This window comes from Muntiacus reevesi, chromosome 8 (genome assembly GCF_963930625.1).
Source record: "Muntiacus reevesi chromosome 8, mMunRee1.1, whole genome shotgun sequence".
In the NCBI taxonomy this organism is placed as follows: Eukaryota; Metazoa; Chordata; class Mammalia; order Artiodactyla; family Cervidae; genus Muntiacus; species Muntiacus reevesi.
The window spans coordinates 61,229,865-61,249,750 of record NC_089256.1 but is presented as its reverse complement, the minus strand read 5'-3'; the positions used below and the strand labels follow the sequence as shown (position 1 = coordinate 61,249,750).

Here is a 19,886-nt window from a genome sequence, read left to right as displayed (position 1 = left end):
ACGTTTGTATTAAAAGGTCATAAACTTGAGAGTTTGTTGAAAAGTACACAAATAAATAACTCATAGTTTTGATTAGCAAGGCTTTCTTGGGGATGTGTTATGGGGAGTGGGGGGGCATATGTAGGTAAAGATTGAATTGTGCCTGTTAACCAGGGTAACGTTGTTACTCCTACCTGTTTTGTCTCTGCAGGCAGCCCCAGGGGGACAGGCATCTCTAATGAAAATATCTGATAACACATTGAAGTCTGTGCCAGCTACGTCCCAGCTCTCAAAACCTGGAACCACAATGCTGAGAGTTGCAGGAGGGGTTATCACAACTGCCACTTCCCCAGCTGTAGCCCTCTCAGCGAATGGATCTGCACAACAGGTGAGAAGTAGCACAATAGTGGAAAATCATAATGAAACATAAAATCAGTTAAAAAAAAACAACATAAGCTAGTCATCAGGCACACTAATGGGCGCACTAACTGCTCTTTTTTAAAAAAATTCAAATTTTCACATATCACAGAATTCACCATTTTAAAGTGTACAGTTCAGTGGTTTTTATTCTCAAGGTTGTATTACATCACTACTACCTAGTTCTAGAACTTTGTTTTTATTACTCCAAAAAGAAACTTAGTACCCAGTAGTAATCACTCCCATTTCCTTCTTCCTTCTCCCAAGTCTTAGGCAGCTTCTAATCTACTTTCTTGTGACCAGCTTCTTTTGCTTAGCATAATTTCAAGGTTCATACACTTTATAGCATGTGTTAGTACTTACTTCTTTTAATAGCCAAATAATATTCAGTGTTATGGATATACCACATTTTGTTTCTCCATTCATCGGTTGATGGATATTTGGGTTGTTTTCCCCTTTTGATTATAATGATTAGTGGTGCCATGAACATTTGTGTACAGGTTTTATATTGCAGGCGGATTCTTTACCAGCTGAGCCATGAGGGAAGTCCTTTTATATAATCTTATGTTTTCATTTATTTTGTCTTTATACCTAGGAAGGATTGCTAGATGATACAGTAACTACAGTTAACATTTTGAAGAACTACTAAACTGGTTTCCCAAGCAGCTGCACTGTTTTAGATTCCCACCAGCGATGTATGAGGGTTCAATATTTTTCCAGTCTTTGCTGATAATTGTTCTTGTCCATGTTTGTTGTTTTTGTTTGGCGCTTTTGTTCGTTTGTTTTAGCAATTGTATTGGGTGTGAAGTGGTATTTCACTGTGGTTTTGATTTCCATTTCCCTGATGCTAGTGATATTGAGCATCTTTTCACATACTTACTGGCCATATGTATATTCTCTTTGGAGAAATGTCTATTCAGGTCCTTTGCCCATTATTTGGTTGGGTTATTTACTCTCTTTCTATTATTGAGTTGTAGGAGCTCTTTGTATATTCTAGATACAAGTCTCTTACCAGATTTGCAAAAATTTCTCCTCTCTTATCTGTCTTTTCACTTTCTTGAACCACAAAACTAACTTTGATGAAGTCCTGTTTTTTTTTCTACCTGTTCTTCTTTTTAATGGAGTTTTTTAAAAATAATTTTTATTATTTTTGGTTGTGCTGAGTCTTCATTGCTGTGCAGGCTTTTCTCTCGTGGAGAGCAGGGGGTTACTCTCTAGTTTCGGTGCATGGGCTTCTCATCACTGTGGCCTCTCTTGTTATGGAGTGCGGGTTCTAGGGCTCACGGGCTCAGTAGTTGTGGATCCTGGGCTCTAATGCATGGGCTTAGTAGTTGTGGCCATGCTCGCAGGTTTAGTTGTTTTGTGGCATGTGGCATCTTCCCAGATAAGGGATTGAACCCATGTCTCCTGCATTGACAGGCGGATTCTTTGCACTGGGTCTTGGTTGCTGTGGATGGGCTTTCCCTAGTTGTGGCAAGCAGGGACTACTCTTTGTTCCAGTGTACGGGCTTCTCATTGCAATGGTTTCACTTGTTGCAGAGCACAGGCTTTAGGTGCACAGGCTCACTAGTTGAGGTGTGTGACTCTGGAGCACGCAGGCTTCAGTAGTTGCAGCTTGCAGGCTCAGTAGTTGTGGCACATGGGCTTAGTTGCTTCGTGGCATGTGGAATCCTCCTGGACCAGGGATCAAACCCATGTTCCGTGCATTGGCAGGTGGATTCCTAAACACTGCGCCACCAGCGAAGTCCCCTATCAGTTTTTCTTTCATTGCTTATGTTTATGCTAGTAAGAAACCATTGCCTAACCCAACGTCAGAAAATACAAGCCTATGTTTTCTTCTAAGAGTTTTCTAGTTTTGGCCCTTACATTTAACTCTCTGTCCATTTTGAATTAGCCTTTGTATACGGTATGAGATAGGGGGCCAAATTTTATTCTTCTGTTTGTAAGTATCCAGTTGGCCAGCATCATTTGTTGAAAAGTCTGTTTCCCTTTTGAATTGTCTTGACACTCCAAGGTGCTCACTTCCCAGGCTTCACACCTCTTGCAACTACTGCTTCTCCTCACATGCCTACTCATACCACTCTACTTTGCAGTTCCTTGAACATATGTTCTTTCTTACCCCTCTGACTTTCTGCTTGCTCTCTCCTGCCAGGGAAGACCCTCTTATCTCCCCTTTTCCTGTCTTGAAGATCTCCCTAACGTGCTCCCAGTGCTTTCCCTCCCCATCCCTAGGCTGAAGGAATAACCCTCTCACTTGTCATGCTGCCTTGTACCCTTGCCTGCTGCAGCCTTCATCACTGTCTGGTAACCCTCTCCTCGAGGGCTTTTATCTCGGGACCCTAATATTTAACACTGTGCTCTATATAAATGTTTGTTGAAAAATATGATAAACTTTAAAATATTATAGTGAGTTTTTAATAACTCATACTATTCCATTTTCACATTCTGAGATTATGTCCAATTGAGGGTGATAAGTTGAAATATTGTTTTATTAGTCAATCAGTTCAGTCGCTCAGTCATGTCCCAACTCTTTGCAACCCCATGGACTGCAGCACGCCAGGCCTCCCTGTCCATCACCAACTCCCGGAGTTTACTCAAACTCAGGTCCATTGAGTTGGCGATGCCATCCAACCATCTTATCCTCTGTCGTCCCCTTCTCCTTCTGCCCTCAATCTTTCCCAGCATCAGGGTCTTTTCAAATGAGTCAGCTCTTCGCATCAGGTGGCCAAAGTATTGGAGTTTCGGCTTCAACATCAGTCCTTCCAATGAACACCCAGGACTGATCTCCTTTAGGATGGACTGGTTGGATCTCCTTGCAGTCCAAGGGACTCTCAAGAGTCTTCTCCAACACCACAGTTCAAAAGCATTAATTCTTCGGTGCTCAGCTTTCTTTATAGTTCAATTCTCACATCCATACGTGACTACTGGGAAAACCATAGCCTTGACTAGACGGACCTTATTTTATAAAGTGATATAATAGATGGTGAATTTCTTAATGTGGCAATCCTATAATACGTCCTCATTTTAAAATTTTTAAAATGTCCTGGTCCATGAAGTCTGAAAGCATAGGAACCGCCAAACTAAAAAAGCAATTTTTTTCCATGGCATGACATTGGATAGGTAGTTAATAACAGCTACTAGCTAATATTTTGGGTGTGCTACATGACAGTCACTGTTCTAAGTAAGTTACACTACTTTCTTCTTAATTTTTGTTATTTCTGGTTCTATGGTTTAGCAGTCGGAAGGAACAACTCCTGGTTCATCATCTACTGTGGGTTCTGTCATGAAAACTTCCGGACAGCAGCAAGTGTGTGTGAGCCAGGCCACCGTGGGATCCTGCAAGGCTCCTGCCCCCTCTGTCATCAGCGCCACGTCCCTGGTGTCCACACCAAACCCCATCTCTGGAAAGGCCACAGTATCAGGTCAGTTGTATCATCATTTTGTTTCCCTTTCCCTTCTCTGGGCTAGAATATTTCTGGAAGGTCTTAAGCCTCCCCCAAATTTTGTATAATAAATGATTAAAAACCATTAACTTGGAAGCATTTTTCATATAACTGCCTTCTAGATGAAGTATTCTTATTTAAAATGTAGGTATAAATTTTCAAGTCTGAAATGTTTTTATGGATTGAATAATAATTTTTAAGTGATATAGTAAAACTTCAGCCATCTGGAACTCCTCTGGGTATTTGTCATCAGTTTTGAATGGAGCTCATGGCAAAACATCATGCATCTCTTTTTGCTTTCATAAAGTACATAAAATGTAAAATTTTAAAATGTAAAGATGTAAATTTTGACTCCAAGACATGATTAACAGTGGTTATTATATTAATTAGTGTCAGAATGACATGCTTGAGGTTTGGTAAATGTATCCTGTCTCCATGCCCATACTGCATCGCCCCGGAAAAGTGTTGCCTTTTACTTCTTTGGGTAAGCTAGAGCACAAATCCTGAAGCTGGATTGCCTAATGCTTACCTCATGAAGTTAATTGCCTAGGGTACTGTCTGACATGTAGTAATCATTATATAAATAATTGCTCTATTGTCATTTTTAGTATCATCGTTGTTAGTCCACATTCCCTTATCTACAGTTCTGAAACTCAAAAAGCTGTGAAAATTAAAGGTTTGCTTACTGTCGTTCTTCTCCATAACTATTTTAGAGAAAAATCTGACTTCCTTTGACAGGCTATTTATACTACTTAATACGGCCACCTGATGCAAAGGACTGCCGACTCACTGGAAAAGACCCTGATGCTGGGAAAGATTGAGGGCAGAAAGGAGAAGGGGGCAACAGAGGACGAGATGGATAACATCACCAACTCAGTGGACATGAATTTGAGCAAACTCGGGGAGATAGTGGAGTACAGAGGGGCTTGGTATGCTACGGTCCATGGGGTTGCAGAGAGTCAGACATTACTTAGTGACTTAACAATAACATATATCATACACAGACACATATGTACATACAGAGAAACATAACATAAATACATACACATACATACAGTCAACTCATTGGAAAAGACCCTGATGCTGGGAAAGATTGAGGGCAGGAGAGCAGGAGTCGACATGAGATGGTTGGATGGCATCACTGACTCAATGGACATAAGTTTGAGCAAACCTTGGGATATAGTGAAGGACAGGGAAGTTTGGAATGCTGCAGTTCATGGGGTCTTAAAGTGTCGGACACAACTTAGCGACTAAACAACAACACATGCCCCAGTCCCTTTGGATAAAGATTGTGAATATTCTTCCCTGTTACTGCATATAGTTTGCTAAAATAAAAGCACAGGCATGTGAGCTCTTCAGTCTAATTAAATCATCTTAACAACTCTTGGGTATTTCCAAAACTAACAAAAAAAAGATTGTGGAAATTCTCATTTATTTGTCCCATGGTTTCTACCTCCCAATTAAAATTGACCAAATTTTTTTTTATGAGGATATTTTTGTTCTTTTTCTTTTTTTTAAGGCTGAGGAATCTGCCTTAAATCCTATAAGGGAGTCGGTGGCCAGGGGACAATGGTCTCTGTTTTGTTTCAACCACTTTGTGCCTGACACGTTGCACAGAAGTTGTCTTGCTGGGGGCGGATGCCCTTGTGGCCTGATCCATTCCATGTCCCTCTTATCCTCACAAGGGAGTCTTCATGTGGCAGGTGCCCTAATGGCTTTTAAGTGCCTGACCCATGCCCACACAATATTGGTTGGCCTAGTTCTCAGCTGGGAAAAAGACAAGAGACCCTCACTCGTTCAGGTGGCAGCTACTGGGGCGCAGTGAGCAGTGGGGCCTTTGGAACGCACCAGAGGGTAACCCTGGCCAGAGTTCCTCAGTTGCTTCCATGGCATTTGCCTTTTGGCAGAGGGTCCCTATGAGAAAGGAGAAGCGAGGAGGTGGGGGAAGAGACCCCAGGTTCCCTGTACGGCCACCAAAAATGTCATGCTCCAAGCACAGGTTGGAAAAGAATTTGCAGATATGAGACAGAATGAGAGGGAAATAAAATTTATTAGAGTGGGAGATACTGTTAGAACAGCGGGCCAGCCCAAGGGAGAACCGACCATGTTGTTATTACTATTATCACTAGATTCCATTGTTGTTGTTCAGTTGCTCAGTTGTGTCCAACTCTTTGTGACCTCATGGACTATAGCATGTCAGGTTTCCCTGTTCTTGATGGTCTCCTGAATTTTGTTCAGACTCATGTCAATTGAATTGGTGATGTTATCCAACCATATCATCCTCTGTTGTCTTCTCCTGCCTTCAGTCTTTCCCAGCATCAGGGTCTTTTCCAGTGAGTCAGCAGCCCTTCGCATCAAGTGGACAAAGTGTTGGAGCTTCAGCATCATTTCTTCCAATGAATATTCAGGGTTGATTTCCTTTAGGATTGACTGATTTGATCTCCTTGCAGTCCAAGGGCCTCTCAAGAGTCTTCTCCAGCACCACAGTTCAAAAGCATTAATTCTTCGGCATTCAGCCTTCTTTATGGTCCAGCTGTCACATCCGTACATGATTACTGGAAAAACCATAGCTTTGACAATATGAATCTTTTTTGGCAAAGTGATGTCTCTACTTTTTAATATGCTGTCTAGGTTTGTCATAGCTTTTCTTCCAAGGAGCAAGTCTTTTAACTTCATGATTGCAGTCACCATCCACAGTGATTTTGGAGCCCAAGAAAATAAAGTCTGTCACTATTTCCATTTTTTCCCCATCTATTTACAGTGAAGTGAAGGGACCGGATGCCATGATCTTAGCTTTTTCAATGCTGAATTTTAAGCCAGTTTTTTCACTCTCCTCTTTCACCTTCATTAAGAGGCTTTTTACTTCCTCTTTGCTTTCTGCCATTAGGGTGGTGTCATCTGCATATCTGAGGTTACTGATAGTTTTCCCAGCAGTCTTGATTCTAGCTTGAACTTCATCCAGTCCAACATTTCACACGATGTGCTTTGCATATAAGTTTCCATTCATGACTCCAAATCAAGACCCTATGTTTCATTTGCTTTTTGGACGGTTAAGTACCAAAACATTAAGGCTCATTTTATTTCCGATTGTTTCTACCCCTCAGTTAAGATTGACCAATTTTTTTTTTATGAGGAGTGCTTGTTCTCTAACTGAATGTTTAAGAGGTAGTGTATTAACCCTGGATTAGAAATTATAGAAGTGGAAGGAATTACTATTGTAAGAAATGAACGCCCTCTCTTTTTTTCTGATTTTTAACATGCAATGAATTAAGTCTCCTTGCTTTAAGTTCTGGTTTCCTGAGATACTGCTGATTAAGCTGTATATAATATTGTCATAAGAGACTCATTATTTTCTACTATCCATTAATTTTGTGTGTGTGGATTCTTGTTTTTAATTAAGGTATAATCTTTATAATTTTTGTTATCTTTTGTGTGTGCATTACAAACTATTTTGAACAAGATTCCCGTTATGACTGGAACAGAGTAAGCAAGGGAAAGAGTACTGGGAAGTAAAGTGAGAGTGATGGGGTCAAATCACATAGGGCCTTTGTGGATCACTGTAAAAATATTGATTTTTACTTCAAGAGAAGCCATTGTAGGGGTCTTCCACTAAGGAGTAACATGAGCTGCCTTTATCTTTTAATGAGTCATTGGCTATGACATTTAGATTAACCTGGGGCACAAGGTGGAAGCAGGGGACAGACCAAGAAGTAGACACTAAACTAAGAAAGAAACTTTGATATATTAGGGACCTCTGGGAACATCAGACTAAAAGGAGTTCCAGAAGTAAACAGAAAAGTTTAGTAATTACATTATCATTGGGTTTGTCAGTAGCAGTACTGGAAACTGGAATATTGCTTTCAGAATTTTAGAGGGGAATTCTTGTAGTCTAGAGTTCTGCAGTTGGCCCAGTCTTTACTAAGTATGAGGGTAGATATTTTCTGACAGGCAGCCTTTCAAATGTATTTTCTATGACTCTGTCTCAGAGCATAATTAAAATATATGTTTCATCAGAGTTAAGAGATGTAGACCAGGAAAAAGGACAAAAATAGAAGGAAGGCAAAGGGTTAGGGTTAGCTATGAAGTATGCTCTGCAGCTGAGACCTTTGCTGCAGGCCTAGAAACAAGCAGTATAGATGGAGCAGATCAGAGCACCCTGGGAAGGATAGCTCTGACTTTAAAAATGGAAGTGTAAATTATTTAAGAGGTTTGACCACATGGAGAACTCTGTATTAAGAGGAGGTTTGTAGTGTTTTTGAAGGACATGGGAAGACTTTAGTATGTTGTTCAAAGAGAACTAAATAAGCAGATGAAAAGGAGGAAAATTTTTAACTCCAGTAAATGAAATGGAATCATAGTATCATGGTATTCCTTGGATCAGTAGAGGCCATTATTGGAGGAGAGGGAAGATAGGGTCTAAAGCTTATTTACCCTAATACTAAGTTGGTGTGTAGCATTAAAATGTTACACAAAATGTTTGATTCAATCAAATTGAATCAAGGCCTACAATATACACATTCTTTTAAAAGACCAATTTTAAAAGAATTAAACAGGTTAACAGGTTAAATTAAACAGGTTAAATAAAAGTGGATGCTACCTGTGAACAAGATGAAGACAGGGAGGTAGAGCAAAGGATGGCTATTTTTAGTTATATGCCTTTTAGTCCTTTGTAACTTTTCAACAGATAAGCATGTAATATTAAAATAGAAATAAGAGTTTTTAAAATATGAAGAAACCAGGTAATTGTACTCCTGGAGTAGGGGGCACATCTCAGTAACTAATTACTGCTTGATGATCTAACATTCACTGATTTCAGAGAATGATTTTGTTTATTTAAGGCTTTGTTCTTGAAAGTATTTGAGGTTATTCCTTTTCTTAAATTGAACTGCATTCCAGTGCCTTAAAGTATCCTTAGCCTCTTGTTGCTATTCTTATTATAACATGCATTTATGCTTTTTGTCACTCTTTTACTGACCCTCTGAATGTCTAGAATAGTTTTATGATGGAAATGGGAGTATGGAAATTGCTTTAAAGCAGTAGGAGAGGATGAACCTTTCTAAACTAAGTGGAGACTATCTGGTTTGAAAAATAAAGGCTGCACAGAGATAGGAAACAAGTTTGGTGAGTACATAGATTGAAGTATTAGATACGTAGAGATGTTGTGAAGGAGATGTAAATGAATTAGGACCAGATTAAAATGGACTCCGAGTGCTTTGACTAATTTTGGAAACATACTCTAGGCAGACCAGAGCCAGAGAAGATTTTCAAGTAGGAAAATTATAATTATCCAAATGAAAATACAAAATTTTACATCCAGTTTGTATGTATCACAGCTGTATGTAAAACAAATAGTCATAGAAAAGTAACAGAGAAAAACTGTCTCAAAATGATGATACTGGTTGTCTCTGCAGTAGGACTCTGTGGCTTTTTTCTATTTCCACTTTTTCAAAAATTTTTGTATTATGATAGCAAGGTAAAAACAAATCATTACTGTTGCATCATTGTTTCATTGAGAAACATGCTTCATCCATTGCCTCATGCTTCTGGCTCTTTCTTTATTGAAAGAGTAAATGTCCTAAGAACGTCCTGCTGTGAGAAAATGTGAATGCTAAAGAGGGCAGGAACTTTAAGGAAGCATCTGATCTTCAGCTTGGCCTTATCTTCCAACTTATTTTAGGATTGTTAAAGATTCACTCCAGTCAATCCAATCCCCAGCAGGCTGTCCTGACGATCCCCAGCCAGCTCAAACCACTCAGTGTAAACACATCTGGAGGTGTGCAGACGATACTGATGCCTGTGAATAAAGGTGAGTCCTTCACCTGTGGGGTGTGGTTGTCTTTGAGTCTGTCTGCCTGGAGGGTCTGTCCTTTAGTGGCCACTCCTGCCTTGTACAGCCTGCCCTTGAGCTGTCACCACACTCCCTGGCACCGGCTCTGGGACTGAAAGTAAAACCCAAGTGATCCATTCACTTCTAAATAACTGGTCATTTCTAAAGTTGAACAGGGGAGTATATCTTAAACATTTATGAGAGTACAGGTCAATTGTGTTTTTACTTTCTGGGGTTAGTGACCAAGCCTGAATTTCCACAGTTGATGAGAACAGCTCAGTTACCCTGGTACTAATACTAAATAGCCTACCTTGTAAATCTGTGTATAAAGCAAGGAGCTTACCATTTTTGTTACAAGGAAATTGTTTTTGTGCTAGTTATCTACAGTAGAGCTGTCACCTGGGAGAGAGATTATCTTCATTAAAATAATTTCTGTATTTCTTTTATCCTCCCCTCCTCTTTTCCCTGTTAGTGGTTCAGTCATTTTCTACCAGCAAATCACCTGCCATTCTGCCTGTAGCCACCCCAACTCCAGTTGTCCCCAGTCCTGTTCCAGCAGCTGTTACAAAAGGTATGTCATTTCCCACAGTATGTTTGCCCAGAAGTTTTATGCAAGACATTACTATCATAAGACTCCCTTGAATTTCAGCATCCATGAATCAGTCGCTTCAAAAATATGTAGGGTGTTTATATATAGACTTCACTGAGGGAAGTACAGAGATGTGTAAAGCATCGTTTTTGCCCTCCAAGAATTTATAATCAGGTTGAAGAGAGTTGCAGTAGACAGCAAGCAGTGATTGATAAATGCACAGTAGATTATCTGAAAAATGAATGCTGAAATATTTCAGCCTAGGATGTGTGGTTCAGGGAACGTGAGGGGTTGTGGAGGTCGATAACACTTTGTATAGGACACAGATTTTAACCAGAACTTTAAGAGTGAAGCATTTTTTACTATGGAGAGGCATGCCACATTAAGGGAATAGTAGAGACGAAGACTCAAGAGGGCTTGTTTGGGCGAGTAGACCAATCAAGGGGACTCACCTGGGGTGTACAGTTATGTAAAGGATCTGTAGGTAGGGTCAGATGTTGGCAGCTGGCATTGGGGACACTTAGGACTTTTGACTGGATGAAGAGAGTACAGTGTGTTAGAACAAAACATTTTGACACTCTGTAACATCTACAATAATGATAGCTACCTTGTGTAAGAGTCTAAAATGTGCCCAGTACCATGCTAGCTGCTTGGTGATATATATATTTATGTGTATATATATATCACTAATGATCAAAGTATCTAAAAATAGCTATTATTGCCCATTTTGCCAGTGAGGAAACTGAAGTTTGGAAATAGTAAGTCTGTACTTCCCAAGTCTAGAAAACTAGAAAGCAGTGCAGTCAGAATTTGAAATACTTCTTTTCAGGCATTCCAGGATCTCTCACAATAGTCTTGGGAAGAAAGGATTTGAAACTTACATCATGACCATCTAAAGCAAGGGTTGGCTGACTACAGTGTGCTGCTCATTTTTTAAATAAGGTTTTATTGGCACATAGCCATGCCGATTCATTTACATATTGTCCATGTGTGCACTGCAGCCTCAGAGTTTGGTCATTCCAGCTGAGTTCACATGACCCAGAAAGCCTAAAGTATTTACTGATTAATTCTTACAGGAGAAGTATGTCAGTCATGATGAAAGATGCTAATCTAGACCAGCATCTCTTCTCAGTAGCAGGTATATATCATAGTCCTCATACAGATTCTGATTCAGTTAATTTTGGACTGGGACCAGAGCATTTCTGTTTTGATTTTAATTAAGGATACCATTTGATGAGTTTTGACAAATGCATGAACCCAGCATCCCATTCAAACTATAGAAATTCCCATCCCCTGTAGGCAGCCACTGTTTCAATTTCTATTACGATAGATTAGTTGTGTCTGTTTTTAACTTTATGTGAATGGAAGCACATGCATTCTTTTGTGTCTGATTTAGTTCATCCACTCATTGTTTTCTGAGATTCAGCCATGTTGTTGCTAAGTAGTATTCCATACTGTAGGGGTGGATGGATAGACCAAAATTTGTTTATCCTTTCTCCTGTTGGTGGACATTAGGTTTGTTTCCAGTTTGGGGCTATTATATGCAAGTCTTAGAGAGCCTATCCAGTAAATAGCTATCCCAACCTGAAAGTACTGATTATATGATTTTGTAATTGAGTGCCAGATTAAATGATTGTATTTACAGGAATCCCCTGGTGATCCAGTAGTTAGGACTTGGTGCTTTCACTCTGTGGCAGGTTCAGTCCCCAGTTGAGGAACTAAGGTACCACAAGCAGTGCCGTGTGACCAAATAAATAAATAGCGTATACTTGGATCTACAGAACTAGAGTGTCTGAACTTTTTCTGAGGACCTCCTTCTGTTTCTTGAAGTCTCAGAATCACTAGGGGTTGGGGGAAGATGTCTTGCTGACAGTGGAATTAGCAAGGTCACTCAATACAAGTTGGTATATGTATAAAAGCCAATTTGAGTTCTATATAGAAATTAACTGCCAAAAATCCACTAAATATTTATGAGAGAAACTTAGAGATCTAAAAAATTGAAGGATATACAATTATAATTAATTATATAAATTTACTGAGATACCTGATTTTATTCTGTCTCCCAAAATGACATGGGTTCAATACAGTCCCAGTCAGAATCTCTACTGTTGTTTTTGTGTTTATATAGAAATTGACAAGATAGTCTAAAGTGTATATGGGAATGCATAGGCCTAGAGTAGCTGAGATAATCTTGAACAAAAAGCTAGGGGACTTGGGTCACCAGATGTGTATATACTGTAAGGCTACATAATTGAGATAGTGTAGTACTGGTTCAAGAACAGACAGAATGTAGTGGAAGGTGCAAACCGTTGGATGTAAGACAGGCTCAGAGATGTACTGTATAACACAGGGAATATAGCCAATATTTTGTAATAACCTTTAAAAATTGTTTTGAAATTAAAAAAAAATTTTTAAGAGACAAAAGAGACAGAATAATTGAACAGAAAAGACAGCCCAGAAATAGACACACACATATATGGTAACCTGATATGACAGGCTCAGCAGGGAAAAGTTCTTTTCAGTAAGTTGTGCTGGGTTAATTAGATATATCCGTTTGGGGGAAAGAACAAAACTTGGCCCCAACCTTACATCATAAAATTTAATTTGCATTGGGTCCTAGACCTAAATGTGAAGGGTAAAACAGTAAGGCTTCTGGAAGAGAATATGAGAATATCTTCATGACTTTGGGCAAAGAAAACACAAGAAAAGGAGCCATGAAAGAACAGATTGATAAATTAGACTTTATTAATACTAGGAACCTCACTGTATCAGACGGACAAAATTAAGAATGAAAGTCGCCACATACATCCTGAAAGATATTTGCAATTGATATATCTGACAAAGCAGTTCTACCCAGAATATAGAAGACCTAAAAGTCAGTATGAAAAGGACGCTGATTTTTTTTTTTTAAAGAGCAAGAAGTATAAACAGATACTTTACAGAAGAGGATATCGAAATACGATGAAATGAAAAGTTCAGTCTCATCAGTCATCAAGGGAATGCAAGTTAAAACCATAGTGATACTATTCTGTCACCAAAATTAAAAGAAGTACATCGCTAAGTGTTGACAAGGATGTGAAGCAACTGGAACTCACATAACCCTGCTTGTGGGGCTACAAATTGACATAATAACTTTGGAAATGAGTTTGGCAGTTTCTGATAAAGTTAAACATGTTATCTGTCATGTGTTCCAGGAGGTACACTTCTAGGAAATGCATGCATATGTTCACCCGGAGACATATCCAAGCTTTGCTTTTTTTTTTTTTTTTTTTAAGCCAAAAAGATGCTGACCCAAAAGGGTATGCACGATGTGATTCCAGTTATATAAAATTTAAAGTGGACAAAGGTGGTTATCTTTGGCAGAGAGGAATGCTAGAAGCATAAGGGACCCTGGTTGAGGACTGGAAATACTCTGCGTCTTGATTGGGGTGCTTTGTGCATGGATGTATATGTAGGTAAAATTGATCAAACTGTACCCTTAATATTTGTGCATTTTTTTTTTTTACAAGTTATGCATCAGTGAAAAGGGAGAAGATACACTAGTGTATCTCACTTGTAGACCTTTGCTTATATGAAACTATTGAAGGATGTTGAGTAGAAAATGATACTAGCACGCTCCTTTAGGTGCGTGTACTGGCGCTCGTGTACAAGATGAGTTGTAAGGGAAGAGACTGATAGCAGGGAAGCTGGTGCAAAGGAAGTGTGTGTGTGTGCACGTGTGTGCATGCACAGTGTTTTGATCAGACTACAGAAGGAAGACACATGCTCCTGACACAGTTATTTTCCGTCCATGGATTTGGTGATGTTAAAAGCCTCATGTGATGAGCTCTTATTTTTCCCAGTACAAAACATCTGATTTTTTTGTTTTTTGCCGTCTGTCTCAGAACACTAAGATAATGCTAAAAGTTGATAAACTTAGCTGGAGAGATAATAAACGAAAGGATATTAAACTTAGAACAGGCCAGCATTGTATTTTAATGTGGCGTTGTTCAAGTGTAAGAGTCAAAGTGTATGGTCTTCCACAGTGGTGTGAAGCCATTTTACTGCCCTGCCTTTGTCATGAGACGCAGGCTAACAGTTCTCCCCTTGTCTGCTGATGCCGTGACGACAGGCGCCATCCCAGCACTCTGGCCGTGTCTCTGCAGCTGTGGCAGCATCCTCACTGGGTTCCCATTGTTTCTGCCCACAGGTGTCCTTCCATCATTGAGCCCTAATAGCGCTCTCATTGTTTCTATTCCCTTGTAGTGAAGACCGAACCAGAAACACCTGCACCAAGCGGCCCCTCCCAGGATGGTCAGACAGCAGTGAAAACAGAAGAAAGTTCTGAGCTGGGAAACTATGTCATTAAGTAATTATTTCAGTCCTTTCTAAGGGGTTTGTGCTTTTGGTTTGTTATGGTACTTTAAAAAAAAAAGTCACTGTGACAAGCATGTGTAGAGTTGTCTGTACGTGTTAAGCCCTTTGATGGGTAGAAGCTTCTGTCCGTGTGTGGTGAGCAGGTATTACCATTTGCTGCACAGCCAAGGCTTCATTTAACACCTCGATGTGACCTCCGAGCGGCACCAGATTTGTTGCCTCAAGAGCCTCGGATGCAATTACAGATCTCCCTCCCTTTGAGCTTGCCAACACGAAGTTTCCTTGCTCCATCTTTGGGTGTGAAATTTCTTACGATGTAATTATTCAGGTGTGTGTACATTTTGTGTTGCAGTATGCACACATGTGCCCAGTCTTAAACAGCTGCCTTTTTATGGCCCATACACACTCAGTGCTGCTTCTAGAAATATTGAGATTTTCTCATTTCCAAACTGGGGGAACCCACGTCTAGCATATTTTGAAGTATCTCAAAACTGCTGGAAATGGTAGAGACTTAGCCACTTTCACGGAGGTGACAGCATGAACTGTAATAACACTTAAGATAGGCATTCACATGATAGAGTCTCTGCTCTAGTGACAGTCACACTACAGAAAGATTACATGACTATTTAATTTTTAAATACAAAATGAAAAAAAATATATATAAAATGAAATGTCAAGTTTGCATTATTTGTCATTTCTGGGGTCTCATCTGTTTTAGTGTTGACTTAATAAGCATTAAATGCTCTTCGTTTATAAAGAAGGCGATATATAGAAGGAAGGACATGCAGATATAGTTGGGTTTAATTCCCTTGTAAAGGAGAAATATTTAATACATACATAAATTCATACATATATATACACACACATAGTTAGAAGCAGCTCTATGTATTCGCTACCCTAATTTTCTTTTGTCCTTCTCAGGATAGACCATTTAGAGACCATCCAGCAACTCTTAACAGCAGTAGTAAAGAAGATCCCATTAATTACTGCAAAAAGTAAGACCACACTGAGTATACTGGAGCGTGGTTTAAAGTTGTGACCTGGTTGGGGTATTGAGTCAGTTTGAATCACTTGGTGTTATAATTAATACTGACAGTAGTTATTCTTAGGGAAGGTAGTTTAGCTACAGCTGTAGCTTATTTGCAGGGTTTGGAATTCACATTGTCTTGGTCAGTCGGTTAGTCTTTTACTACTTTCACTGTGATCTGCAGAAGGAATTTTTTATGTTATAGTATAGAAATTATAAATCTGTAGTGTATATATAAAATTACATTTGTTTGTAATGTTTATTAATAAGGAAAATAATTAGCATTTGCCTGCAGCATACCAGACTCTGCAGGCTCATTATACTTATTGCCTTATTTAACCATGGTCTCCATGGGATACATGGTGTCATCTCCATTTCACAGATGAGAAAACTGAGAATAAGCAAGGTTGTTATTGTGTTCAAAATCACAATAGCTAGAGGTCATGCAGTTTTGATTCCAGAGTCATTTATCTTTCATCTGACACTCCTGTCACTCATTCTGTAGAACTGCACGACTATCAAGACCTCCAACAGTGATGTCTCTGTCCCTGCCCATTGTTAGCAAGACTGAACCATTTCCTTCTCAGCCCTGGTTGCTCTGACAGAGGGCATAACTGGCAGCCTGTGAATACTTAGGTGTCTGCTCTTGGGCAAGGTCACATTTAGAGGGAAGGGATGAAGCAGATCCTCACTTCACATTCATGGGAGTATGAAATGATGAGCCGAGTACAGACTACCCTGCTGTTTTTCCAGCTGTAATAGCAAAAATTATTTTTTTTCCCCTCAGGGTTTAGGGGGTCATTTTGAAGTAGCTCAAAGTGAATTTTCAATGATTCTTCTAGCCCAGCAGAAAAAATTTTTAATCTTTTTTTAAAAAATCAGATACAAATATAGAATGTTTGAGCTTAAAGGCAGTTCAGGAGCCATCTTCCTAGTAGTCTGATTTTACAGTTAAGAAAACTGAAGCCCAGAGTGATGATGTAGGTTGTCCAATGCAGCTTAGTTAATGGCAAGGCCAGGGCTAGTTCTCAGGTCTGCTCCCAGTGGAGTGCCATTGCCATTTATTTTAATAGAAAATCTCCTGTCATGATGAAGCTTTCTCTACCACCGAAGCTGATTTCCCAAGGAGGGCTGTGGTTTGAGTACACATGAATGAGATGCCTTCTCTTCTAAGGACAAGCCCTTCTGTATTATGTTGCATTAAACTTGCCTAGTAAGGAACAGAGCCCATAAAGAGGTCTAAAGAAACTTCTTGGACATGCCTCCAGCAAATGAGATTTTATTTAAATCTTAACTTTATTCAGAGTTTGCTGGATATGTGCATTCTAGGTGAAGATGCCAGCTGTTTTTCTGCAAAATCTGTGGAGCAGTATTATGGCTGGAACATTGGGAAAAGGAGAGCTGCTGAGGTAATCCCATGTCTGCCTCTTTGATATGCAGGCCACCACTGAGCCTGTTGGAGAAAATAATCAACCACATGTACATCCTGGCTGCTTCCATAAACATCATCATATGGAGCAATGATAAATTCTGCAGCATGTTTTGTTAAATATTTGATGGTAGAACTTTTTCCTTAGTTAAAAATCTCATTCTCCAAAGACTTGTAGGTAGCCTTTGAAAGACCTACTTTCTTTTCCTGCATTGCTAAAAATTTCTAAAAGTTTTTAAAGAATTGTAATATGTTAAAATTAAGTCAACTATTTATTGTTCAATGTGGCAGCTACTCTGCCAAACAGTGAAGCTATAAGAGGAAGTGGCAAGTACAAAGGCGTGCGTAGGAAACTTTGAGAAAGCCAGCGATGGGTTTGGGGAGGGTGGGAAAGTGGGAGATCACAGGCTGGGACCAGCTGAAAAACCTTATAGGCCAAGCCTAGGAATTTCAGTTATTTTATAAACATTAGGTAAAAGTTCTTATACTTCTTTTTTTTTAAAACTGAGGAGAAACACCAGATTTTTTTTCTCAGAAAAAAAAAATTATTCTAACAAGTTATCATGGTAATTTGCAATTGGGTGATTTATTTGAACACGTTCCTAAGTTGAAGGATTTCATTATGCACCCCCCCACCCCCAATTTTTTTAAGTGGCAAAGAGCGATGACAATGCGGAAAGTCTTGCAAGAAATACTGGAGAAGAATCCAAGATTTCACCACCTGACTCCACTTAAAACCAAGCACATTGCTCACTGGTGTCGCTGCCATGGCTACACCCCACCTGACCCCGAAAGCCTGAGGAGTGATGGGGACTCGATTGAGGATGTGTTGACCCAGATCGACAGTGAGCCAGGTAAGCAAGGTGGGCGATGGGGGATGTACTCGGCACCATCGGCAGCTGAGAGGTGTCTCCTTGGAGCCCATGCTCATCTCTCAGCCTCCAGGGCTCTCAGGCCACATCAGCTCCAGCAGGTCTCAGAGCTCTTTCCTTCACCCAACGTAAAGGGACCCGAGGACTCCAGGGGTTGCCATGGAGAACAAAAGTCGTGACTTGCCTCTCACCATGTGTCCTATCCACCTCCCAGGACAATCCCTACCAAACTGTTTGTGCCCAGGTGTCCCAGGTTGTGTCCCAGCCAGGAATGTTCCGGCCCACCACATGCAACACACACACACCATTCATTCAAGTGCCCCCCTCCTCTGCATTAGTTCTCCTTTGGAAACTTTCTTAATCCACCTCCTTTCCTCCCAGAAGTAGTACTTCTTCCTTTGTGACCTACGAGTCTTTTCCCTGAAGATGGGGACAATGTCTTATCTGTTATTTTATCTCTAGAAACCTAGTGTGGAGGTGCACTGCCTGGTGTTGGAGGCACAGGTGTAAACAGCTAATAATGTTGCAGATAAAATGAATTGTTTTTTTATAAAAATACAAATAACTGTATGTGGGTGGGGATGCAGGGGAGCTGGGCATAAAGATATATGGGAGAATGTTTTGAGTTTCACCTTAAAGAAAAAGTATTGTTTTCTCCTTTTAACCCCATTTTTGTAGAAAAACAGACCCTTCACCTTCCAGTCTGAGGAAGTCCACAGCACAGGGACGGTCTGGGGGGTCCTTTAAGACTTAACACAAGTCTCATTTCCTCCATGAAGCTTTCCTGAGAACCCTAATGCAGGGTGGCCTCCCCTTTCCCCGATCTCCAGTGGTATTTAATACCAAAACTTTGAAGGTTTCTCAGATTTTTATTGCTAAGCGCTTTGAGAGCAGAGGCCTTGTTGATTATTTCTGTGCTTCTCTGGCAGTGTATGTAAAACAGTTTTTCCTGTACTGGACTTTCTTATTAATATGACTGATTAAATCTGTGAGTATCCTGCCAGTAAAACAGAGGGAGTTGGATGCTTTGCCTCCATCCTGCTGGGTGTCTTTAACCCCATGTCGACATCACTAACTTATCATAAAGTAAAAGGGATGCATAGAACATTCCCAGAGCCCCTGCTGGCTTTAAAGCTCTATATATACTCTGTTGGGCTCTGTATAAATCAGCTGAAGATGGGATGCATGGTATACACTAAAATGGTAGTAGTACTCAGCTCTAAGCAGAACGTGGGTGATTTTTAATGTCTTCACTGTTAATTTCTAAATTCTCCAGGTTTAAAAAAATTTTTTTTAAATCAGTGGGGTGGGAGGATGGCCTCGTTTTTAGTGGCAAGAGTCAGAATTATGTGCTGTTTGACTCAGGTTGCCTTTAATAGCACATAGGTCTTAACACAAATGCCTGTCTTGGTGCTTGTCTCACTTATGAATTACTAGTTCTTATAATTATAGGTCCATGGAATTTTAGAACTGGACAGGAAGTCAGCTCCCTGATACTTAACCCTTCTTCTCTGCGTCTCAGGCTGTTGGCCCCTTGGAGATGCAAAGTCCCTTTTCTTTGGTCACCACAGTCATAAGACTAATTACCTCTCATGTAGAGTGCCCGTCATCATTCTCATCAGCTGACAACCTCTGCCGGAAACTGGAGGACCTGCAGCAGTTTCAGAAGAGGGAGCCGGAGAATGAGGAGGAGGTGGACATCCTCAATGTCTCAGAGCCATTAAAGATAAACATCAAGAAAGAACAGGAAGAGAAACAGGAAGAGATGAAACTCTACCTGCCACCAACACCAGGCTCTGAATTTATTGGCGACATCACACAGAAGGTAGCGGGCTAAGGCCTGTGCTGTGGGGTCCCTAACCTGGGGCTCGGTGTCTTAGAAGCTGACACCAGACCTCCTGGGGAGATAGATGGTAAAGCTGGGGGCACTGTCTGGCACCTGCTTTC

General features: G+C 40.2%; 1 protein-coding gene across 7 annotated transcripts in view; it reads left to right on the top strand.

The window, feature by feature from the left end:
* YEATS2 (YEATS domain containing 2) overlaps positions 1–19,886 on the top strand; it is a 97,137-nt gene that overhangs the window by 72,725 nt on the left and 4,526 nt on the right. For all 7 annotated transcript variants that reach the window (XM_065942994.1, XM_065942995.1, XM_065942996.1 and 4 more), the window contains 9 exons: positions 191–367; positions 3,632–3,818; positions 9,517–9,645; positions 10,139–10,237; positions 14,501–14,603; positions 15,533–15,606; positions 16,968–17,047; positions 17,720–17,921; positions 19,538–19,764. In XM_065942994.1, the coding sequence (XP_065799066.1) occupies positions 191–367; positions 3,632–3,818; positions 9,517–9,645; positions 10,139–10,237; positions 14,501–14,603; positions 15,533–15,606; positions 16,968–17,047; positions 17,720–17,921; positions 19,538–19,764 (1,278 nt within the window). The remainder of the gene's footprint in view (positions 1–190; positions 368–3,631; positions 3,819–9,516; positions 9,646–10,138; positions 10,238–14,500; positions 14,604–15,532; positions 15,607–16,967; positions 17,048–17,719; positions 17,922–19,537; positions 19,765–19,886) is intronic.